The following is a 22730-nucleotide window of genomic DNA, read 5'->3' on the forward strand; positions in this document are numbered from 1 at the left end:
ATGAATTGGTTAAGGTAAACATTTTCTAGTTTTTACGTATGAAAAGTTCAGTGCACAGACTTACATGTACTGAATTCATATTCCCATCCAAAGCAGTCAGGAGGATTATTATGCCACTATTCACATGCTCAGGGTTATGACAGATTTTTGTAATAGGAAAGTTATTACCCATCTTCTCAAGACCAGAAAAGGACTTGCAGACTACAGAGCAGGCAGTGATAGCACTGTCTGTGCAACAGAGCTCTGTTTTTATTGCCATGCTCATTGCTGGGGAAAAAAAACAGATGCCTTCAGCTGTTGGAGGTTTCTACTCCCGCATTTGACAAGCATCAGTAAATGACACAATAGTTTCAAGACCAGCCAGGAAATAGCTTGCCACCTGAGCAGACTTACCCTGAAACTAATGAGCAGGCAAAGTGTTACTGCATCAAAAGGTCAGACGTTACTTTCAGAGTTACCAATAAATTAAATGCAATGGATTCGATGGCAAGTGGCTTGAGATGTGCTGAACTTTTTCAGCCAAAATTTCAGTGGATTGTACAACAGGTAGGCAGGTGGGCAGCCTCTGAACCGTACGCCTCGACAGCTGCTGATCCATCACCCAAACCTGAAACACCCGAAGGCATCTGCACCTCACGTAAGGAAGAGTTGAAGCAGCTCAGCATTTGGGGGTCAGCAATTAGGAGTCACTACCAGTAGTCCCCTGGTTTTATTTCCAGCCATAGCCCATTTCTCTTGTTAATGGATATTTACATGCATTTTGGTCTGCTTGCCACTTTTTTTGGTGGTGTAACTGGAAATTACATCTAGTAGGATAATGCAGCAACTCATGCGCAAAAGAAAGGACAGAAAACAAGGCTGATGGGAGAACTCCGATCGCTCAGTAACTTCACAGCCATGGCCAGTGTTCAGAGTGCTCCTGGATGAACACAGACAAGCTGAGAGCTGCAGCAGCCCAAGGCACCAATGCAGAACAGCATGGGGCAACTTCTGAGGCTCCTGTGCAGGGACTTACACACTCCAAGACGTCCCCGACAGCCAGGAACAGAATTATTTTATTTTCCTTCCCAGACAAGAAAATGCCCCCAGATAACCCTGCAGAGCTTGTGCTGATGATCATAAGCCAGTCTCTGGATCACTGCTATAACTTACTGTCAGCTTGGCATGATCCATCAGCAGCTTGGTTGCTGGGGATAAAGGCAGAGGGATAGAGATGCCTCCCATTTGCTTTAAGAGCATGAATAACAGCCATACATACACTTTTATTTTAAAACCTTCTGTTTTCTAGCCTGTTTAGGGAAGCACACAGATGAAAGGCTTTTTGCCAAGTGAACTTTCTAGATCACACACAGAGCAAAATGGGTCAAAGCATTAATGTAAATAGGCCAGTGTGCTCTTTTTACAAAATATTAGACTTAATCTCAGCTTAATATCTCAGCCACCATGCAGTATGCTACAGAGCATATGTCATTACAAGAGGAAATATCTGAACTCCTAGGAAAAGATCTCCGCCTCTCCCCAGCCTGAGCCCCACTTCCCATAGTTCATGGAAGCAGTTCAGGTTTGGCAGATGCACACTGTCTGCTGTCCCACCACCTTGGGCCACAGAAGCACAACATGGCTTTCCTGCCTTATGTTTCACTCGTGGCCTTTACAGGGCAACAGCTGTTAGTATTGACCTCCCCTTCTTCACTTTATCCACATCTTCCAGGGACTTTCCGTTCTAGCAGACCACCTCCTGAACTTCTTGTTTTGCCTACTTTTCCGTGAGCACGCTGTAGGCTGCCTGGCAGGACAGATAAAAAGATTAACTGCATCTCTGGGTCTTGGAAGGCCTTCTTGGAAGTCTGCGTGCACCTACGCCATTGAGATCTCTGGAGATGGCTCCATGAAGCTACCTCTCTGCAGTAGATGGGAGCCAACAAATCTCCACCACGCTCCCAAATAAGGGCATGTTTAGAGTTAGACACTCTCATGTGTCCAAGCTAGCTTTAAACTCCCAGGATCTCTTCCCATGATCACTTTTCCAGATTCCTCCCTTCTGACTCCCTTCCTTACAAAACTATCTGAGCTCTCTTGAGTTTTCTTAAACTATATTACGAACTGTGGTTGAACACTAGTATCTTGGGAATTAAAAGCAACAACTAAAATCACTTTGAGTTCCAGAAAGTGATGTGATTTTAGCAACAGGGTCTCAGAAACTCTACATTTCTTGATTATAGAGGTAATTGAAATTACTCTCAGTGCTGAGGGATATGCTCATTTCCATGTTTTTCTCCTCCTCCTCCAAAGTAATTTATATTCAGTCCTATTAGATACAAGGATGCTCTGTGACCCTCCTAACACTTCCCTTTCGAAAAATTTAAACAAACTAATGAAGAACTTCCCCCTCCCTCTTGAAACTCAGCTTCCCAACCAGTCTCCCTTCAACCCTCCCTCCTGCAAAACAATGCATGGGTTTTCAGCTACGAGAACGGATTAAGGGCGACAGCACAAAAAGGTGAGAACAGCACTCAAAAGCTCAAAGTGATGCAACTAGACAAAGAAAACACAACTGACCGAACTGAGATAACCCCTGACATCTCTTCCACCCTAGTGGCAAGAAAGCCCTAGTTTATGCCCATTGTTAAGCCATTCTTTCATGAAGCTGGATGATGCTTGAATATAAAACCAAATCAATCGATTTTCTGAGCAGTAATGTTTGTGCTTGTACCTCCAACATCCACACTCTGCTTTGGTTTGGTCTTAAAGCCAAGGGATGCTTTAAATTCAGATGCTACACTAGCTAAAGCTTTTTGTAAAATCCAATCTCATCCCTGAACCGCTGCCTATTTCATTTGTAGGTGCAGACGGATGGCACTACAGTCTCCCAGGAGACTCACAAGGCAGTACAGAGGCAAATGAAACTCAAAAACATAAACAAGTAGGCCAGAAACAGCAGAGCTAAAAAAATACTTACACTTGTACAGCAGAGAGTCTCCATGCAGCAAAAAAGAAAGAAAACAGAATATGAATGGGGAAGACAAAGCAACAGCAGTTCTCAGGAAAGGAGGCAAAACCAGAAGTCACCAAAATAAAGAAAACTAAAGCCAAAACACTTAGAAGTCTTAGCAGGAAAGGTGACATGCAAGAATGAAGTACAAATCCCTTCCATTTGGAGGTGCTATACACTTCATGTTTCCAGAGGATAACCAGAGAAGGATGTAATCTCTCTTGTTTTATCTATACTGGGACAAATTCAGGTTTTCAGATGTTTGTTTCCAATATATGGCATGCGCCAATGGTGCCAACCTACCACCTGCTGTCCCAATGTACTGTGTTTTTTCGTTTTGCTGGCACCAGTAGTGAGAAAAAACTGTAATTCTGTTACTTCCTAGTCTGAAGGAAGCTTCTGAATTAAAAATCAGCAGTTTGTTGTGGAAAGCAGGAGAGCAAGGAAAACAAAACAAAGCTTCTCTTGAAAGAATGAAAAGGGATGCAAGTCTGTTCTCCTGAGGTTTAAATAAACCTAATCCAAAGCAAGAGTATTTCTCCTTCCCATAAGGAGGTTTAGAGGCACAGGCTTTCAAGCACTTTTGGCACATTAGAAGAATACTATTCCATTAGTAAAGCATGACCTTTCTTCTCCCCTTCAAAAAATTAAAAGAAAAAAAGGAAGCAGCACAGCCATCATATGAAATGAAGCAATGCCATATCCCATCTCTTGTGTGGCACATGACCAATGACACTCCTTAATTTAGAATAAGAAAAAAAAAATTATGGGGAGTGTGGTTTTGTCTTACAGTTGAATGGGAATTGCTGCTATAACAACACTGCAGGTATTAGCAGAGTGTTTGTGGCAGAAGTCAATAGTCATGGTTTGGACTAAACTTCTTGGCAAGGAGGTCCTTCATTTTTAATGGATATTGCACTGGTATTTAATTATCACCAGTGAAAACAGTCTGCATATAACATGAAGTTCATAATTTAATTGTTGAAGGGGTATTAAGGTCAGTTTTTCAATGCTTTGACATTTTCAACAATAATGATCCACTTGTCATGGTTGATACTTCTAAGCTTAACTGTAGCTAAAAGTTTTAAAGATACAATGGGCTATCTTTGAATAGCAAGAACAGTGTTCTTGCACACAGCTCCACTCCTTTATTTTCCTACTGTCCTCAGGGTTTTTCTTTGTTTTATGCTTTTTTCTTTTTAATGTTTTTTTCTTTTACCTGCATAAAGCCAAAGTTTCTGAAGGAGTTCTCCACTAACAGTGATTCAGGCAAACCTCCTCTTTACTCTCATTTTTGTATGCTGTCTGAACAGACATACACTCTTATTCTATTTCCCTGCCAGAATCCATGTTCTCTCTTCTCTTGCCCATCTTCTACACTACCATTCACTAGGGCTGCTCTGAGATTGCTGGAGAGACTGCAGAATCCATTGAGAAACATCTTGAAAACTGAAACCATCTTAAAAATAAATCTACAGCACACTTCAAAAATCAATCTGCAACACGACTTCTCTTTCAGACACCATTCATGGTAATACTCCAGTGCGTTCTGTGTATTTAATCCATCGGCAGGAGAGTTATTTGTATTATACAAGCAGCTGGAAATGTGATTAGGACCAAAGTGCAAAGCAATACATATATAAACAGGAAGCAATTCCAGGATTTGGGGGAAGTTTACAATCTGCAGCCCTGATCCAGCAAGGGCTTATGGAAACACCTAACTTCAGTGATATAGTGACCTAACTTCAGTGATCTCACCTAAGTGAGTGTGACTACTGAGCCACTTAAAAGTTAAAAGGTGCTAAACAGCTTGTGGGTGGGGAGTAAGGAGGGAGGAGGAGGAGAGGGAGGCACACAGCAGGAAACAGGTGAGACAAGGAAGCACCATTAAGCAAAGCAAAGGCTAAGGGACTGGTCTGAAGTCACCAAGGAATCTGGCTGCTCTGCAGGTAACCTAATACCAGTCCTCAGACCCCTGAAGCACTACAGACCACAAGGCCACCCAACCCTTCTCTTCGTTTGCTCTCAGCATTAATTGCAAAATGAAGTGCTCTTCTCCCAGTGTACATGAGCCATTGCTGAAGACAAAACGCCAACCCACAACCAAAAATCCCAAACAAATTCAACCCAAAACAAACCAGAAATTGGCTCAGGGAATCATAACAATGTGCCAACTGGGAATGAGCTGTCAGAAAAAAAGTATTTTCAAGGATTCTTCCAGAACATTTTAAACCAGTGCTAAATTGTTTCAGCTATATGTATTTTGTGGGGTATGCCCTTTTAAGAAAGAGGCATAAGAAAACAAGGCATTTTATCACAAGTCCTGCTGTTTTCTTTTGCTGTAAGGAATCCTGACCTATAAAGCTGCCATGACACCATGTCAGTCAATCGACATTTCCCACGCTTCTTCTAACTACCTTTGACAGAGATATCACGCATCTGTTCTCATTAAAAAAAAAAAAAATCTTCAGGTATTCTTTATAAAGCAGAGCAGTAAATTGACCAACTTTGATTTTTTGCATATGAACCTTTGGACACACACGTGTCTTACCATCTGTACACAAAGCCTTAGAAACTAGAAAGTTGCTATTGCTTACTTCAACTACTGAAGATTTTATAACGTGATTCCCAGGGTAAAACCCTCAGCATGGCTAGCTGAAATTTAGCTACGTACTTCCCACTATCAGCGATGGTAACCTGAATCACCGTCCTTAGAATCTCCCCCTTGAGTGCCATTGTCCTTGGAAAGTTAAATGCAATATTAAAATCCATGACAGCTAATGGAGTATTTTACAGGAGACAGGAGAGCAAAGCCACTAATATCTCTTTTAGAAACCAAGGCCAAGCTGCAACAGGCTGTTTGTTGACACAGCTGTCCTTAATGTAGCAGCTATGCATTTTTACACCAGCAGAGGATCTAGTCCTGACCTTATATTTCAGAGTTCTGTCCTCCATATGGAAATGCTACATATAAATATAGGTATTGTAACTAAATATGGCATACAAATAATCCAGATGTGAATTTAAGGAGTATGTTTGTTTATTTTCTTTCCTTCCTCAAGATACGAATTTCTAGAGGATGAGCTATGGTTCAGAATTAATTCAATTAGTTTCATCTAAACCAGCCTGACCTTTAGAATTACTTTGTACAGCAACATTTTCTGAAAGAAAAGGAGTAGCACTGCAGTAAGATAAGCTCAATAGATTTGCCCCCGAGCTCGTTTTATTTTACTAGCCAAGAAACCTTTGCCTTTCCATTTGCTGAGATGCGGCTCATGTGCCCTGTGATATTTTACCAAGTATTTCAATATATTCTTTTAATTATTTAATTCTGCACTTGCATCTTTCAAGTAATGTAAAATTCCCACTAATATTCCTGCATATAAATATCCAAAGCGTTTATTATGAAGAGTAAAAAACAGATGCATAAATTAAACTGAGCAGCTCCTAAAACTATTAAACTGAATCTTTTCTTTCATGTTCTGAATGAGTATCCTGCAAGGAACTCTGCCTGCAACTACCACCTGCAAGAAAAAAAGCAATTCTCCGTATCATCAGTTCTGTTCTCTACTTGCTCGTGAAGAGGCTAGCAGCATCTTCTGCAGCAGCTGGGCTTTAAGATGAGCAAAGAGGATGGTTCCAACTGATTTATTTTAGTTAAAAACTAAGTGTAGAACAGAGAGCTGCTGCAGGTCAGATGGCACAAACCATCTCTTTAAGCCACCATAACCTGCTTGCTTATGGTTGTTCGTTACCTTCAGCTGGCAAACACTGATCCAAAATTACTTTGTTCATGACCTAAACCTCCACATAGTAAGCAGAAAAAGCTCTTAACCTCAGTAAATATGGAGGGGTGGACAGCTGTTTAAGATATTCTTAGGCAATTCTTGGTCTATGGAGTGCCAGCTGCTAAGTGTCATATATAATTTAAATAATGCTGCTTGGTCAGACAGTCATGGAGCAGCATGTGAGCCTAGGGAAGGACAGAAACACCGTGAAAGAGGAGGTCCTGTAAAGCAGGACTGCTCACCCACAAGTGTGGAATTAAGTGCTGGCTGGCAGCAAGGCACTGGATTCTGCAGTTACTCAGAGAGTGTGGACACAAACTTCCCCTGGAGTATCTAAATACTATTCCTGGTATTGGAAATGACCCACAGCTAAAATGTACAATATAAACAAAGGTTCTATCAGCCTCGAATGAAACCACCCTGACTTTTTAATCACTTTGTCTTTCTATCCTGCTCATTCCTTTTTGGTTTTCTTCAACATCTGCTTACTTGAAGGTTTTTTCACCAGTGAAGTGCTTTTGGTTTTAGATTAGTATTCCAATCCTGTTACTACTGACCTCAAAAATTCACAGTAATTCCATATTTACTCACATGAAGTAAGATCCTACTGCAGATACACCCACCACTTTGCAATGAGGTTTTAGCTGTCCTTAGTAATATCTATTTACCTCTGAGTTCCCCACTAGTGTGGGGGAGAGATGTTTTGAGAGGAAGCCTAATAAATTTATGAATAGGATGGTGTGATGCAGTTGTCAGTGACAACAGGGATGAGATCTCTGATGACTCAGTCAGAAGCTGTCTTCTAGCCTTTTGGCACTATGTACTCTTGATTTTATTTATTTATTTATTGATAAGTTCCTATTCCAGTAACCCAGTTCATCCTAACCTCCTTTTCCTTGACTAAACATAGCAAAATCTAATGGTAATCTATAACCACCTGCCCTAACACAGCACAGATTTCCTGTCCCCTGTTCCTGTGAGCAACTATTCTTTGTCCCTGCAATATGAGGTATCCATTTTGCAGACCAAAAAATCGCAAGCCCCCTGTCCTGGGTGAAGAGAGAAATATGAAGCACTCTTGGTGAGTCAGACTCGTGCATGTGCTATTTTCAGTAGGCTTTTCAGATTTCAGAGTAAACAGGACTTCCCCCATACAACACAGATAAGTAACTTGTGCCAAGTTATTTATTTGAGACGTCTGAAGAATCAAAAAGCAGTAGAAAGGACCGTGCAACTTACATAGAAAATTCCTCAACCACTTCAGGTCAACTTGCCAGATATTAATTGAATCAAGAAGCATTATGGCTGCAGACAGATGTGTGCCACAGAAACGGCACTATTAGTGGTTATTCTCATGGTGTTTGCTGTTGTCCCTCTGCCAAAGGTTACAGAGTCTAGATTTTGGCAAGAACTCTTCCAAAGGAGCTCTCACTAACCTGCCATGGGAAATAACGAGCAGGCTCTTAATAAAGAGAGGGTGTGGAAAGATGAATTCTGCATCTATTTGTGCTGAACTTCAACTGACTTCACAGCTCTGCTGGCAAAAAGGGTCACACAAGTGCCCCCTGATCCAGGCCGTGCAAAGGGCCTTTGTCCTCGGAACCTATTAACTTTACCTGAATTAGGTAAGTGAGCGCTTGGGTGATCCCTGCTGCTGGCTGTATGGGCGCGTGCTGGCTGACAGGGCAAGCGAACCCAGGTAGGGATGGTCACCTCTCTCACCAAGTGGTCGATGGGTGTCCACCAGCAGGCTACAGCCTGCAACAGCTAGCTGGTGCCAGCTGAGATGACTCTGCCTGCAGCCTGGGCATTCAAATTCTTGCTAGCGGAGTGGGGAATAATGGGACTGAGCAGCCAAGCCTGGCACTACCTAAGACTCCATAGCTGCGTGTTCAAGACCTTACTGTCTACCACAGACTAATTTCTTAGTAGTAAACTCCCTCTTAAAACCACTGCAGGGAAGTTAAACTCTCCAGACCAGTGTTACAGTTAGTGCTTTGTTACTGAACTCCCTTTTCATTATACGCAAAATAAAATGATGGAACTTCATTATCAGTAAAGCAACTACCACCACAAAGGATGTAACTACACACCCTCCCCTGTACTCCCAATACAAATCTGGGTCTACTAAGGAAAAACAAAGCATCGGCATTATGGGAAGACAAGCTCCTGATACAGAAGTGCCACCCTCCAAACAGAATACCCGGCAGCTGCACTCCACCGTTCTCATTTTAACCTAACTGGAATACAGTCTCCAATTTTACACTACTTTTTTTTTTTTGTTTTGTTAACCAAGCATGCCGTGCTGTAACTAGAAGCAGTTTATGACATTCTTCACTTACTTCATATTGTGCCAGTAATGTACCCTAGATTATGAGAAACAGTTTTGAACTCTCAGTTGGTTTAAGAAAACCATACTATATATCAATTATCCATCACCTCCTTCCACTCAGAGACCAGGAAAAAGACATTGAAAGCCAGGTTTCTTTTAAAGTGTTTCAGCTGGGAACTCGTAACCCCTCCTGAGCCTGAAAGAAACTGTAGTCTGTAGTCTATACACGTAACAGACATTGAATAAACACAGATAAGGACCTCTACAGGCAGTGAGGATGCTGCAAAACTATATATAAAGGAACCCAGGAAAAGATAGGCAAAAAATATTCACAATTAAAATTAATGTAATCATAGTACTAATGGTGAGGCTATGATAAACACACAACTTGCAAATAAACAAGATATTAATGGGTTCTGCAAAATTATCACACCAGCTCCCTTTGTGTCTCACTTTCTCCAGCCATTGCACTGCATGTGTAGAGAAGGGCTTAGGGAGCACATTGGCACTGTGCTGTGCCCCTCCTGGAAATGTTTTCATAAACTCTCCTAGTCCGGGGTGAGTCAGAAATATTACTGGACTCCCACTGAAGTAGGTTTGCTTGCATGCCTGTGATGAAGCCTTTTCAGAAGTAAGAATACTCTCGCATACCATAATGCCGATTGCTAGCTTCCCACAGACTGCTGTATTTACTACACATCAAAGGCCCGTTTCTGCTAATGCATACAAGAGAGAAACTCAAGTGTCACAATCAATTTAATCCGGCATTCATCCAGGCTGCTGCCTTTGCCCTCATCCCTGCCTGCTTGTTCCTGCCGCTCAGGATTTGTTTTGTGAACTCAATCAGAGGACTAGTCAGTCTGTAAACTAACGCGGGAAATAAATCCTCCGTAAAAAGCTTAATTTTCAGCTGAATCAATTCCCACACCCGGTTTGTAGTGAGGCTGCGTGAACATCAGTACAAGTGTGAGGGTGTGGGTAGGGGAGAGCAAGCTGTGTACATGGAAAAGTGGAAATGCTCATTTCAGCTAGAACAATGATCTTTGATGGATTAAGCGAGTCGCAGAGCTAGGATTTATTTATAGCACAGGAGAATATATGAAGTCCAACAGGAACTGGGGTTTTATTGCAGTAGGTGTTCAGTCTTTCATCTAAAAAGCTGACTATCTATGTCTGAGACAATTCTGCTGCAGGTAAATAGAGAGCAACAAGAATCAGATGTGGTAGTACCTCAGGGCATACCACAGAACCTCTAGTACAATTTTTCTTCCTACAGTATCAGTGCACATGTACACGAGTCTGTACCATGATTTTCTCCTTCCTCCAGTGAAAGCAACTGAAGGGCTTTCCATTTTAATTCTAACCTGTTTTGGATGTGGGGGTGGGGAGAGAAAAGCTTTCAGGTGGCGCTTTATGAGGGGTTTTTGTTGGTGTTTTTTTTAATAAATTTAATTCTGGTGCAAACAAGTGCAATTTCTCCCTTTTCTCTGAAAACATTGAGGTCCATACACTCCTTGTCTGTCTTTCACAACCCATGGGTTCATAAGTCTTCACCCGGACTAATCTGCTAAATCTCTGAAAATGGCTAGATATTAGCCATTTATTTTGGAGCCTTAGAATTAAAGGAATTATATTCCATTCCCAGGAAAACACATGTATTACCAATCTACAAGTGTTCTGCTACTTCTGCAAATTTTCTTCTCTACTGTAGAGATGAAATCTATTGTTCAGTAAAGACTAAAACATTATTATATTGCTCATGAGATTTTTTTTTACAACTTTCCTTCATTAAAGTCATAGAACCACCTCTATGGTTAAAATTAGAAATAGATGAGAAATGGTTAAGGTTCAATATTCATCACAGGCAGTCCTTTTCTATTAGCTACAAGCACTTTGCAAACACATAATTTACCATCCAAGCATTTCAACCTTACACTGAAATGCTTTAAAGAAGATTTATAAGCAGACTTGTGTATTATTACCTACAGTTTCTTTACATGTTTCAAACAATTTCCTACCGCACCTCTTCATAATGCAAATAACCTCTGCTTTGCTCTAAAAGCAATGCTTATCCTGGCTGTATGCTTGTTATTACCTATAATAATAAAATTCTATTGCTGAAAAGGATATTTTAAAGATGATGAGTACATGGATTTCTAATAGAAAAGCTATTTCTCTCAAAACTTTTCTGTAAATAGTGGCTCAACTCTGGTGATCTCCTTTTATTATTCTGGACGCCAAACTAACATTCAAAAAGTTAAAAAAACCCAAACAAAACAACCCCCCCAAACTTTAGAACATAACTGTTAAACACAATGTAATGAAGATGTTCCAATACCTTTTGGTGGGGAATTGAGCGCTATTTAATATATCTTACTTCTGCAAAGAACTAATGGCTATGAAAGAATAAAGTACAACTAGAAGCATTATGCAAAATTAAATCAGTTAGTGTCTACCTACACAATTACACATACCGAGATACACGACAGTATCGACATATTACACATACCAAGTCACATTATAGTCTCAGTGAAAAAGGGTGCTTTAAATAAAGTTAGTTTTAAAATAAAATAAGTTTAAAATGTGTCACTTGTCATATATGCACAGAAAAATTTAGAGAAACTGTATTACGTTATGAAGTTAATTCATGACTGAGTCTAAGCTCTGAAAAGCAGGCCATGGTTTTTCCTTTAATCTGAGAACAGTAAGTGATTTTCTGCATAAAGATTTTTCTTTCCATCTTAATTGCACACAATTTTTATCTAATGACTTATTACCGTCAACGCAGCTCTAACTAAACGTAGACAACTAAGGCAGTTGTAGATTAGGGAAGCATCAATTTACTGTACTGCAGCTCAGGGAGATCAGGAACTCTCAGGTCCGTAATGTTCCAGCTATCATATCCTACGCTGGACCACTCAATCACTCCCAACGTTCTGAAGAACTCATTTAACAGACTAGCAAATTCTGGTATGACTGACAAATCTTTCATATTATGGGCCCTCAGGCCACTGTTAAAGCTGGATGAGAATCATGTCCTAAGTTGAAGCTAATAAGCTTTAACTGCACAGTTTGGTATTTAGTAAGTCCTAATTCCCACCAAAAAAAAAAAAAACAAAACTAGAAATAACATTTTAAGTCTATTTTTCAGTGGTGCATTTCATGGGCCCATTTGTGATATTTTATTCTGTCTTGTCTGTGTTGTATATACATATCAAACTTCAAAGTGGACAGATGGCAACTCTATTCTGGCAGAGAAATCCTCCCAGCCACAGCCACGCCGCGCCCTGCTTGAGAATAGGCGTGCAGGCTGTGAAACACACCACTGGAGGTTTCAGATCCCTATGCTGCCAGTCCAGGTTTTATAAACAAACTTTCTTGTCTTCCACTTTCAATCCACACGTAAGAACAAAAGGCTCATAAGCATTTTATCACAAATACATCTACCTCACTCATAGTCATTCACTCAGCTTCAGTGCTATATAATTTACCTGTAACCATAGAGTCAAAATTGAACCTGGATCCAGTTTTTCCCCAAATTGCTCAAACACAGCTTCCAGGGAGGCTGATGAATAACAACACGCTGTTGTATAGAGCCAGCCTCAGCCAGAATACTGATCCCTCAATAGGCTTGCTGAAGAAAACAAGAATGAAGAGAACAGGCTTGCTGAAGATAATGGGTTTGCAAAATTAATCCAGTTTTGCAAATGGAAAAAAACCAGCTCCCCCAAAATGGTGGTCTGAACTCAGTGCCTCTCCTACAAGACCAAAATCTCTTCTTCCCTGGACATCTTGACAACTAGCTGGAGTGAACTGGTAGACAGGGCTTAGAATAGGCAAGTTTCTCCTGGCATCCCAGCAACATGATCAGCCTCACCCCACGTTCCATATTCTTTTGGAAATAGGAGATTAGGCTCCCAAACATACACACCACCAACCTGCAATCCAACGTTTCAGGTCTGAGGCTTGCAGGATACGCAGCAAGGTGCATCATCTACTCACAAAGTTAAGATTTATCATAATAATTTGTAACGCTTAGGGATTTCCAATGGCCAAACAAGGCAGTGTTCTGGACTAATGCCATTTTGGAATTGAGATCTAAATAGCTATTTCTCATTTAAGATTAAAAATAATCAAAGGAAATTAGGTTCATAATTATAGTTCATAAAACCATATGCTTCTTTTTCTAGCAAAAACTTTCAGCAACATATGTTTCCTTCACTGACCAGTTCACAAAGCATTCACTGATGCCCCTTTCAGAAGGTGCCTCATTTCCACGCAAATATCTGTACAACACCTCCAAGCTGCCACAAAGCAGGTTGATTTTTTCAAGACAATATCTGAAATCTGTAGGATTTTTCCATAACTAGAATACATCACTTGGAAAGCGCTACCTTTGAAGTTACTAACTCCACCCAGAAGATGCAAGAAATCCATTAGGATGCTTCTAGTTGCAAAAAACTCAGTAAGACACCAGCTCAGTAAAAATCCCTGTATTACTCAGCCTCTTGGGGCTATCTATTCATGTATATATTTTTACAACAGCAACCAATATCACTTGCACCCAGGATGCAAAAAGCAGCTCTTAAAAATGGATTACAGTTTTTAATAAATGGATTCTTTAGCACTAAGATTACTGCCTTGTGTTTATTTGATGCTTCATTCTCTCCAGAAATTAGATACTGATGAGAATCTGGGTCACAAAGGTATTTGAATCTCTGTGCAAGATGAGGGTGAATGAAGAGAATGAAGAGAGATATAAACACTTCTGGAGATAAGTACAGTTAGCATCTAATGCATCTTTTAAAGAGTGTAAGCATCATCACATTTCTATTATTTGAATATGACCGAAGTGAAAGATAACAGCATAGCGATATGAGCCTTTCATATAACCATGGTGATATGAGATAAAGACAGGAGCTGTTCTTTAAATTTCCAGTATTATTATTCTTAACAGGCTGCAAGAATAAATTTAAAGGGGGGTGGTGGGATGTCAAAATGAGCACTTTGCCTATTTTTCTACATGTGAAGCCAGCATGCAAAAACTAACTTACAAGTACAGAATTCAGATGTCACATATTTTACTAGATGCCTCTCTCCCATAGGATTTAGGGCTCGGAATGATTACTGAACTTTGGCTACAGAAAGCTTCTGGAACTTGATAGTACCAATGCTGAGCCAGATGATGCTATCAACATTACATGCCTCACACGAATTTGTGATGTTTAGACAAACACTGCATCAAATCAAATCTTGGTGAAGAAAAAGATTTGGAAGGGAGACAGAACTATTTTAAGCTGCCGTTTCCAGTGAAGGCTTGCTTTTGTTTTATAGCTAAGTGGGACCAACAGAGAGCTGCTGCAGAAAGGCGCAACCCTGCTGCTCCTTTTCTTGAGCTGTAGTTGTCTGACTTTGCAGTAGATCTATTCAGGGAGCTGAATAAACAAAACAACTTCTACAAAAAGATGCAAAAAATTTTTCTGCCAGTTTAACTTCCTGTAAAAGCACACAGCCGAGGAACCAGGTAGGAGGGCAGAGGAGAAAGCCCATCCCTTGCAGCAGTGACCACCTATTAGACTAAGTTGTAATAGAGAAGCACTCTCTGAAGTTCCTGTCCACAGTAGAGCTCCTCAACAGACTGAGCTGGGTGGAGGGGGATTTAAGGTTGAAAACTGTTAGCAACTCATTTATTTGTAATTCTGTGGATTTACGTCTTGTAAAGAATCAGGATATGTCATGGAGCTGTCTTTATTATAAAGTCACACATGGGATTTTATAAGGCACTTCAGTGATTTATGTTCAGTATTTTTACTGAACCTCACACTCCTAGCTCAATTACTTTTGAAAAGCTCACCCTCTAGGATCACCTGCAGCCCAGTCTCAAGGTTTTAAGACTCCTTCCATACATTCAAAAGCTAATTAAAAAAAAAAAAATTCTATTCATGGTTAATAATATAAATTCAAGGCAGAAGCATTTTTTGTCATGGCTCAGAGGAATCCGTGTCAAGTAGAATGAAGACAAAGGCAGAAAGAAACATGTTGCCAACGGATAGCATGGTCCAATTTATTACTGTAACTGAACCTATGTGAAACTGTGACCAATGGAAGAGACTTTTCTTATATTCGCTTGATTGTAGCAATGCATGCAAGGGAAAGGCCCTTGAATAGGTACCAGGAAAGAAGCGAAGAAAAGGTAAAAGCTTCTCCTTTACTGAACAGCAATATGCAACTCAGACAGAATGTTCACAAGCTATTATTTGCTTTTTCTAGAAGTCAGTTCCTAACTTTGGTTTCCTGATACCATGGAAATTGCCAAATGATGTTTTGAAAAATATTTTTCTTCCAGTTATTTGCATGCTTAACCAAATGGGCTGAGGAATGCGTCTTACCATACAAGTGTCCAGATCCTCCAAACGTTCGATCTCTGTCAACTCCTCAACTGTGATAATAGAACGTTTAGTTGGTTTTTCTTCAGCTAACTCAATTTCCAGTGATTCCTGCTGTGGAAGTGGTTTACCACGTCTGGTCAAATGGTCAGCCTAGAGGATAAAGACAGGAACACATCAATTAAACTGTTAAAAAAGGCAAACCAAACCCAACCAGAAAGCTTACAGAACTTAAGTGATCACAGAACCTAGAAGACCAATTGCAAAAGCAAAGCTCAGTTGTGTGCATTAATCTTCATACAGGGTTTGTTTAGGTTTGGTTTGGCTTTTTCCCCTCTTTTTTTGGATGGAAAACCCTTTTCATCACACATTCTAAGAAGGAAAGGAGAAAAGAAAAAGAAAGAAAAGGAGAAAGGAAAAAAGAAAAAGGGAAAAGGTCACCTAAAAAGCCATCCTACTTTTGACTTACAATAGTATTATGGGGCTTTCTCAGCATTTGTCCTGATTTTATTATAAAGAAAAATAAAGGGGTAGCAGTGAAGCTTTGTCCTGGACTATTTTTTTTTAAATTAAATAATACAAAGACAGGCATAATTTCAGCTAATATAGTTTCCTTAACTTCTAGATAGCCAAAATGTTATCACCTGCTATTCAAAAAACAGGACAGCTTCGTTAAATACCTCAGTTCTGTTTCACTGAAGAAACAGGTAGGTGTTACCATAAAAAGAAAAAAATTCATCGTGGATAGATCTATGGCATAAGATGTATTTTTCTAAAGTGTTAGAGAGGAAAAACTCTAACAGTAATAAAATCTGGTTTTAGACCTGCACAGCAAAACCTGTTACTAAGAACACAGGGTATGTTACATAAACCACGCTGGACTGTATTTGGAATAGAGGGGGTTCATGTTGTCAGGAAAATGATGAAATATTTTCTAGTTCTGTTGGTAACTAAAGAGAATATTAAGTAACATCTGTTAAAAGCAAGTATTTGAAGATCAGCTGGCCCAAATCAGTTAGTCACAGCAGCCTTCAAAGAGGCAGCTAGGGAGAGGTGTAGTCCACTGCCTAACACCAGCATGACTCCAGACAACCAGGGGATTGTAGTTCTGTTAAACATCAAAAAGGGTAAACAGATGACCTGAGTCAATTATAGCTCACTTAGTCTAGTGCCTACTCGGGAAAAACAACTAGAGAACTGTTATGGATTTACCTTTAATCACACTAAAATGGCTAGAATAGTAATTAATGTTATCATCAACACATTAGGCAAACTCAGGTCTTGCCAAACAAGGTTTATTTTTCAAATTTGCCTGGAACACTTCTGTGTCATTGCAACATACGCAGACATTTGTAGGTGGCTGAATTAGTAGTATGTGACACTCCAATTTAAGGATCTGGCACAGAACTATATCAGTGCATTTAATCTTTGCTGTATTAAGAACTAGCTGCCAGCTCTCAGACTGCAGCTGTCAGTTGAAGATTAACACTGACAAATTAGACAGGAGTTCTTCCACCAGCATTTTTGAGATCCGTACTCTTCAATGTTTTCATCACTCCTATACTATCTGAAATAATCTGCAGCTAACTGAAACATAGGAGAGTTAAACAGTGAAAGGGATGTGTTACTAATGCACAATCACAAAGCAAATCAACTGAAATCAAATGTACAGGCAATCATTCCTTAGGAACTAAGAGCACTGGCAATTAGCTATAGACACAGTCCTGAAAAGCAGCAAGTGTCAAGCAAATGTCCAGAAGTCATTACCGGGAGGAAGATCTAGCAAACTGTGTCCTGAAAATGAGCTACCACTGAAACCCTGACAAAAGGATAAAATTCCTATCTCATTGGCTTATGTAATACGAGGAGTAAAGAATGCCAGAAGTAAAACAATTTCTCTCCTATACAGTGTTGGTTAAAACACTGGGATAGTCTGTCTGGTTCTGGGGACCATAATTTTAAAAGAGACTTTTAAAACAGCTGGAGAAAGCACAGGGGATTGTTACTGAAGTGACTCAAAGGCTGGAGAAAATGACTTACTGTGCAAGAGTCAGGATATGTCCAAGTTGTGCAATACCACTGGACAGAGACAGCCCACTGCTCATGCCAGCTGAGCCTGCTCCAGGACCAACTGGAGCTAACTAACGTGGCCATTTGCACAGTAGGCTGATGCTGCTGCATAGCTCCTGACACCAGAGGTTGTATCTTTACACAATGCTGCTCTGTGTCACGAAGACACACCCTCAAATAACCCAGTCTCTTAATTGATTAAAAAAAAACCACCCCAAAAAAACAAAAACCAGATAAAAGGGAGGGGAGGAGTGATTTGTTTTCTGTGTATGAGGGCTTCCACAGAGAGGAAATAAAGAGAAATATATATAGTTCCTTTATCTTGTGGGGAAAAACATCTGAACAAAATCATGACCACAAGCTGAAGCCAGAGAAATTTCAATTAGAAATTAAGAGCAATTTCAGTTTGAAGAACGACCACCCACTGACTTCTTTAAAAAACTACTGTACTGGATTCTCCTCATAGAGGCCCACTGCATTAGAAATAAAAATGCTTTTCTGTGGATATGCAGTTGTTTTTCCTTCTACTCTTGATGAAGCAAGTACCTGTATAATAAATAACTGTGCGCCTGACAGCTCTGCACCTTCAATAAGCGTTTCCTTTCCTACATTTCTAATCCTTTCTCTTCAAACTTGATACCTACATTTCTGAGGTAGCCTCAGCCCTCATTCAGGGAACAAGGTCTCAGCAGTCCCTCCTCTAAAGAATGAAATGTAACCTCTCATTTCATGAGCAACCAACCCTTATCATCTCACCAGGACAAGTATGGCACTGTTTTTAAGTAATGACTCAATGCTGCATCCTAATGGCATTTTTAGTTTTAGATCTGACAAGAATGTAAAAAATAATAGGACAAATATATAATGCAGCCTCTTCCAAGGTTGTATCTTCCTTAAAGCAAAGAGGCAAGAGTCAAGAGTCCCATGATCGTATTTCAAATTATGTCAGTGATGCTAATGAAAATAAGTCCAGTTTCAAAATATAGCTGTGCTAAGGAGAAACTGAACAAGATATGAGTGTAAAAGGCATTTTTAAGATACCTCGCATATTCAGATATCAACCATGCAAATACTCACCAGTTTGTGATGGCAATTGGAAAGTGCATCCAGGATTTCATCTACAACTCGGTCAGACAGGAAAGAAGCCACTGTCAGCTTTACTTCACTGTGTGAGGATTAAAAACAAGACAGAGAAAATTTTAATTCACGCAGGAGAATTTTGTTTTTATTACGCGTTCAACAGTGCGACGATTATCCACAGTGCTGTCACTTTATTTGAACTAAAACATTAGAGGGTGTCAGGATACATGACTGCAGGTTTCAGAAATAAACTCATGAATCACACAATAAACACAAGAGCCTCTGTACCATATTTAACCTGCTTCTAACATTTTTCTAAGAGCTGAAATGAAAACATCAGGGTAAGAGAGCTGAATAAAAAACACATGCGAAACTCAGTAAGGAACAGTCGCCACTGAAGTCAGTGAAACACAAATCTCAGAAGAATGGGATTAGGACAGTGCTGCCTGTTTAACACTACTACACTGAACAGCTACAATCCACTCATTTCCTCACCTCCTTTTTGTGTTTGTCTGCCAGCTGAAGGTCAACTGTACAATGCTGGTTCTCCAGTCTTTGCCATCACAACTCTGCTGCTTCTTTTTGCTCTGGGTAATCACTTTCTGTCTCAAGAACATCATGTCAGCCACTCCCGTTACACCGACTTACGTGGAACACCAACATACCCTGTATACTAAATTGAGGTTTCACTGGTAACTTCCTATGAAGGAAATGTGTATCCTGAACTGCTCCCTTGGGGTCCCGTCTTTGGCCACAGTACAAAAGGCTCAGGCTGTGGAGGGCAGCTGATTTGCAGCTGACAAGCGCGTACGCCTGAGCTGCAGCCTGAAGCTCCATCTCTCCTGCCTCTACAGTTTAAGGCCAACTGCTTCAACTGCTTCAGCTGACACTTGCCAGCAAGTAACATGATTTTGTTTTAAGGTTTTTGTGTGTGCACTGAGATGCATTGGATTAACAAAGCTATTTCTATCTGGGGCTAGCCCTACTGCTGCAGAAAGCCTGGGAAGAAAGGTAAGAAACTCCTTGGAAAGGCAATTCACAGGGAGACAGAATTCTCTTCCCAAGCCACAGTGAGAAGAGAACAAGAGTGAAGAGATTTCCCTCAGTTACCTACATATTAATTTCAAATAATATAAGGCAGAGAGCGTGACAGTGTGGCACCCTCACCGCACTGACAGTTGCAGCTTCTACAGGTGGAAGGGGCATTATTGTCTCAGGGTCAAGATTTGTCTGATAGGACTGAAGTGAAGAAAATTCACTCCCTGAACCACTTTAAACACTCTGAGGGCATAGCTAGTAGTTTTCAACACCTTTTCCTGCCAAATTTGCTGCGCTCTACAAAACTAATTTCTAAGTCTTACTGTTTTCTCCTTCTGCAAAGATATTAGCATCACAACGCAAAATGACATGCTTTTCCATCAAGCAGAAAGGATTCCTTAGCCAAACGATGGCAGCTGCAAAGGTTTAAGTACAGGTCAACCACATTATACTGCATAAATATAGTCTCTGGTATGTATTTTGTATGAAAAAAAAAAAGATGCAATAAAAGGTCAGGTAAAAGCCTCTTTTTTTAAAAAAAAAAAGTGAACTAGTTGTTGTTCAGGGTAGCTGTTTCTGCTCCAGTTTGTGGTTTGAATACCCAAGTTTCCATTTTTTTAAGTATGTCTGTCTGCTGTGCACAACTCCCACACAAACAAAAAGTTTTAAAGTGACTGTCATAGCTACAGGACCAGATCAAATGCAGCATAAGACAAAGCGCTGTTAATACTCAAAGAAAAGAATTGCAATTTCCTTCTATTAAAGTAATTGAGTGTTACCTGGGAACATAAATAGGTTTAAAAACATGTACCAGTCATGAAAATGTTATTTGTGTACCATAAACTGAAGCTCCTACTAAATAAAACAGAAACACATGCATTAATGATCAAGTTACAATCCCTGGAGATTCCAAATATTTGGATCTCCTGAACTAAGTTCACCATACCTGTAGGACAATTTCCTGGTCTTTGAATGCCTTAATATAGTTTATTGTGAGTCATGAAAGCATTCCAAAAATCTTCTATTACACAAACACATATACAAGCAAACCAAAAATCCGAATTCTATAACCAATTTTATGAGATTAGTCTTTTAAAGTACCTAATTTTATTGAGGATATCAATTCCAGATTGCTCCAAGAGGACATTTTTCACAAAAGTGCACGGAATGGAAATCTTCTCAGTGCTAGCCTCAATCAGGTCTTCACGGATGCGAGCTTTCTTCATTACATTTGGGCAAAGGTTTTCCGCTGCATCCACCATAGACTCGAGGAGTGCCTGCAGCACAGTAAGCAAAAGCTAACATCAGGTATCGAGATTTTCATTAGCTGGAAGATCACAGCATTATTCTGATGCAAAGCAGCATGACACTTCTGGGCTTGCAATTTTTATTCCTAATTTCCAATCCATTTTGCAATCCAGCTGCAACATAAAAGCCTTTTTACAAAATAAAGCTAAGGAGGAACAAGTTACTTGTTTCGAAAACGACACACAACTGTACTTGTTTGACTTTTCTAATATTAAACATTTACATCTCTGTGTGTTTAACTATCAGAACAATAAACTAGCTTCCCTCGTGCACCCACCACTGCTGCCTCTGCCTGCTGCAGAAGCAGTGGATGCTCTCCTGCAGCTGCCTTCACTTTAAACTGTGCCCTGAATCAGCAATTTTCATCAATGCTCCAGACCTGCAGATTTGTGAGAGGCATCAGGATATGAAGAAAGGAGACTCATGAGAACTTGGCATGCTGTACAGGGCTGGAACATACCTGCCAAATATTAAGTAGCAGCTACAAGTATGACTTGCAGTGGGCATACAAACCTTTAATATATGGATCTCACTTACATACATGGAAGTCCGCAGTGAACTTAGAATAAAAAGTGTTGACTGCAGCTATTTTTAATATCTGATCAAAACCCCAAACTAGGACTGAAGAAAACTACACACACTCCAGAAGCAGGACTGTGTAAGCCCCCAATCCCCTCAACTTTCTGTTTCTTAAAATAAGGTCTCCCCTGCTGATGGTATATATCAACTTCTTCCCTCTTAGACTTTCTCTTAGAAAGATCTTTCACATATACCTCAATGCTATGAAGTTATGTTATGAAGCCCCTTTCAATTGCATTAGATTTATTTCCTATCTGTGCCTGTGAGAAAAGGTAATTCTTGTTTAAATCCTGTTTTATCACCTATCGGTTTCTTTTCTAAACCCCAGCTCTGACTAGAAGGCTACAGAGCCCTCACTACAGGTGCAGGTGAGGGCTCAAAGCCCCTCACATAATCATCCATATATGAACTTGTGTCATGAAAAGTGCAGGAAAGGTCTAATGTACACACAGAGGGATCGGGATGAGACATATAGGGCACTAGCAGTGTTTCTATCACTGAAGCGTTTTTCCTCTAATTGCTTTCAATTTTCATATCCAAAAATGTTATGTAGGACCACAGAAGGTATAAAACAATCAGCTGGTCATCTGGAAAACTAAATTTTAAACTGTTTTATCTATGTGCTGATATGTACCCTGTGTACAGTAAAACAGATTTGTTTATAAACACCATGCCATATTTTCTGACAAGACTGGAAATTGTTCTTTGTTCAAATTCTCTCCTATATCCACCTTACTCCATCTCCAGTCTCAGCAACTCAGGAAATCTATTTTAGGTATCTTCAGAAGGCTGTTCAACCATCAATTAATTTCCCGTCAAAAGACTTGTTTCAGAGATTGCAAGAGGTCAAGGCTCATCAGCATGGGATTTGAAAACAAACTCTCTACATTCATTCCCAGCGTGAAGTGCTACTTAGAAAAGATCAGTAAGGAGATGGTTCTCTTCGGCAGCCTGTCCCTCTGCAGGCTGGAGCCGTCACACTGCTGCACTCCAGCGACCATGGGGTCTCCTCGGGCTACGGTGCTTCCAAAGAGGCAGGGAGAATAAAGACACCATCCTGGGTTTACGCTTCAGTGTACATGCAAGACCCATTTCCCCCAACTTTGAAGCCTTTAAACAAGTGGGACAAGCAGCAACTATCTGAAAAACCTGACGTC

At 40.2% G+C, this 22730-nt stretch overlaps 1 protein-coding gene across 4 annotated transcripts in view; it reads right to left on the minus strand.

Moving 5' to 3' along the window:
* CARMIL1 (capping protein regulator and myosin 1 linker 1) overlaps nucleotides 1–22730 on the minus strand; it is a 200993-nt gene that overhangs the window by 27786 nt on the left and 150477 nt on the right. For all 4 annotated transcript variants that reach the window (XM_075084539.1, XM_075084538.1, XM_075084537.1 and 1 more), the window contains exons 27-29: nucleotides 20788–20963; nucleotides 18646–18733; nucleotides 15502–15651 (exon numbers count right to left, since the gene is read on the minus strand). In XM_075084539.1, the coding sequence (XP_074940640.1) occupies nucleotides 15502–15651; nucleotides 18646–18733; nucleotides 20788–20963 (414 nt within the window). The remainder of the gene's footprint in view (nucleotides 1–15501; nucleotides 15652–18645; nucleotides 18734–20787; nucleotides 20964–22730) is intronic.

The sequence above is a fragment of the Phalacrocorax aristotelis genome, chromosome 2 (assembly GCF_949628215.1).
Source record: "Phalacrocorax aristotelis chromosome 2, bGulAri2.1, whole genome shotgun sequence".
Taxonomy (NCBI): domain Eukaryota; kingdom Metazoa; phylum Chordata; class Aves; order Suliformes; family Phalacrocoracidae; genus Phalacrocorax; species Phalacrocorax aristotelis.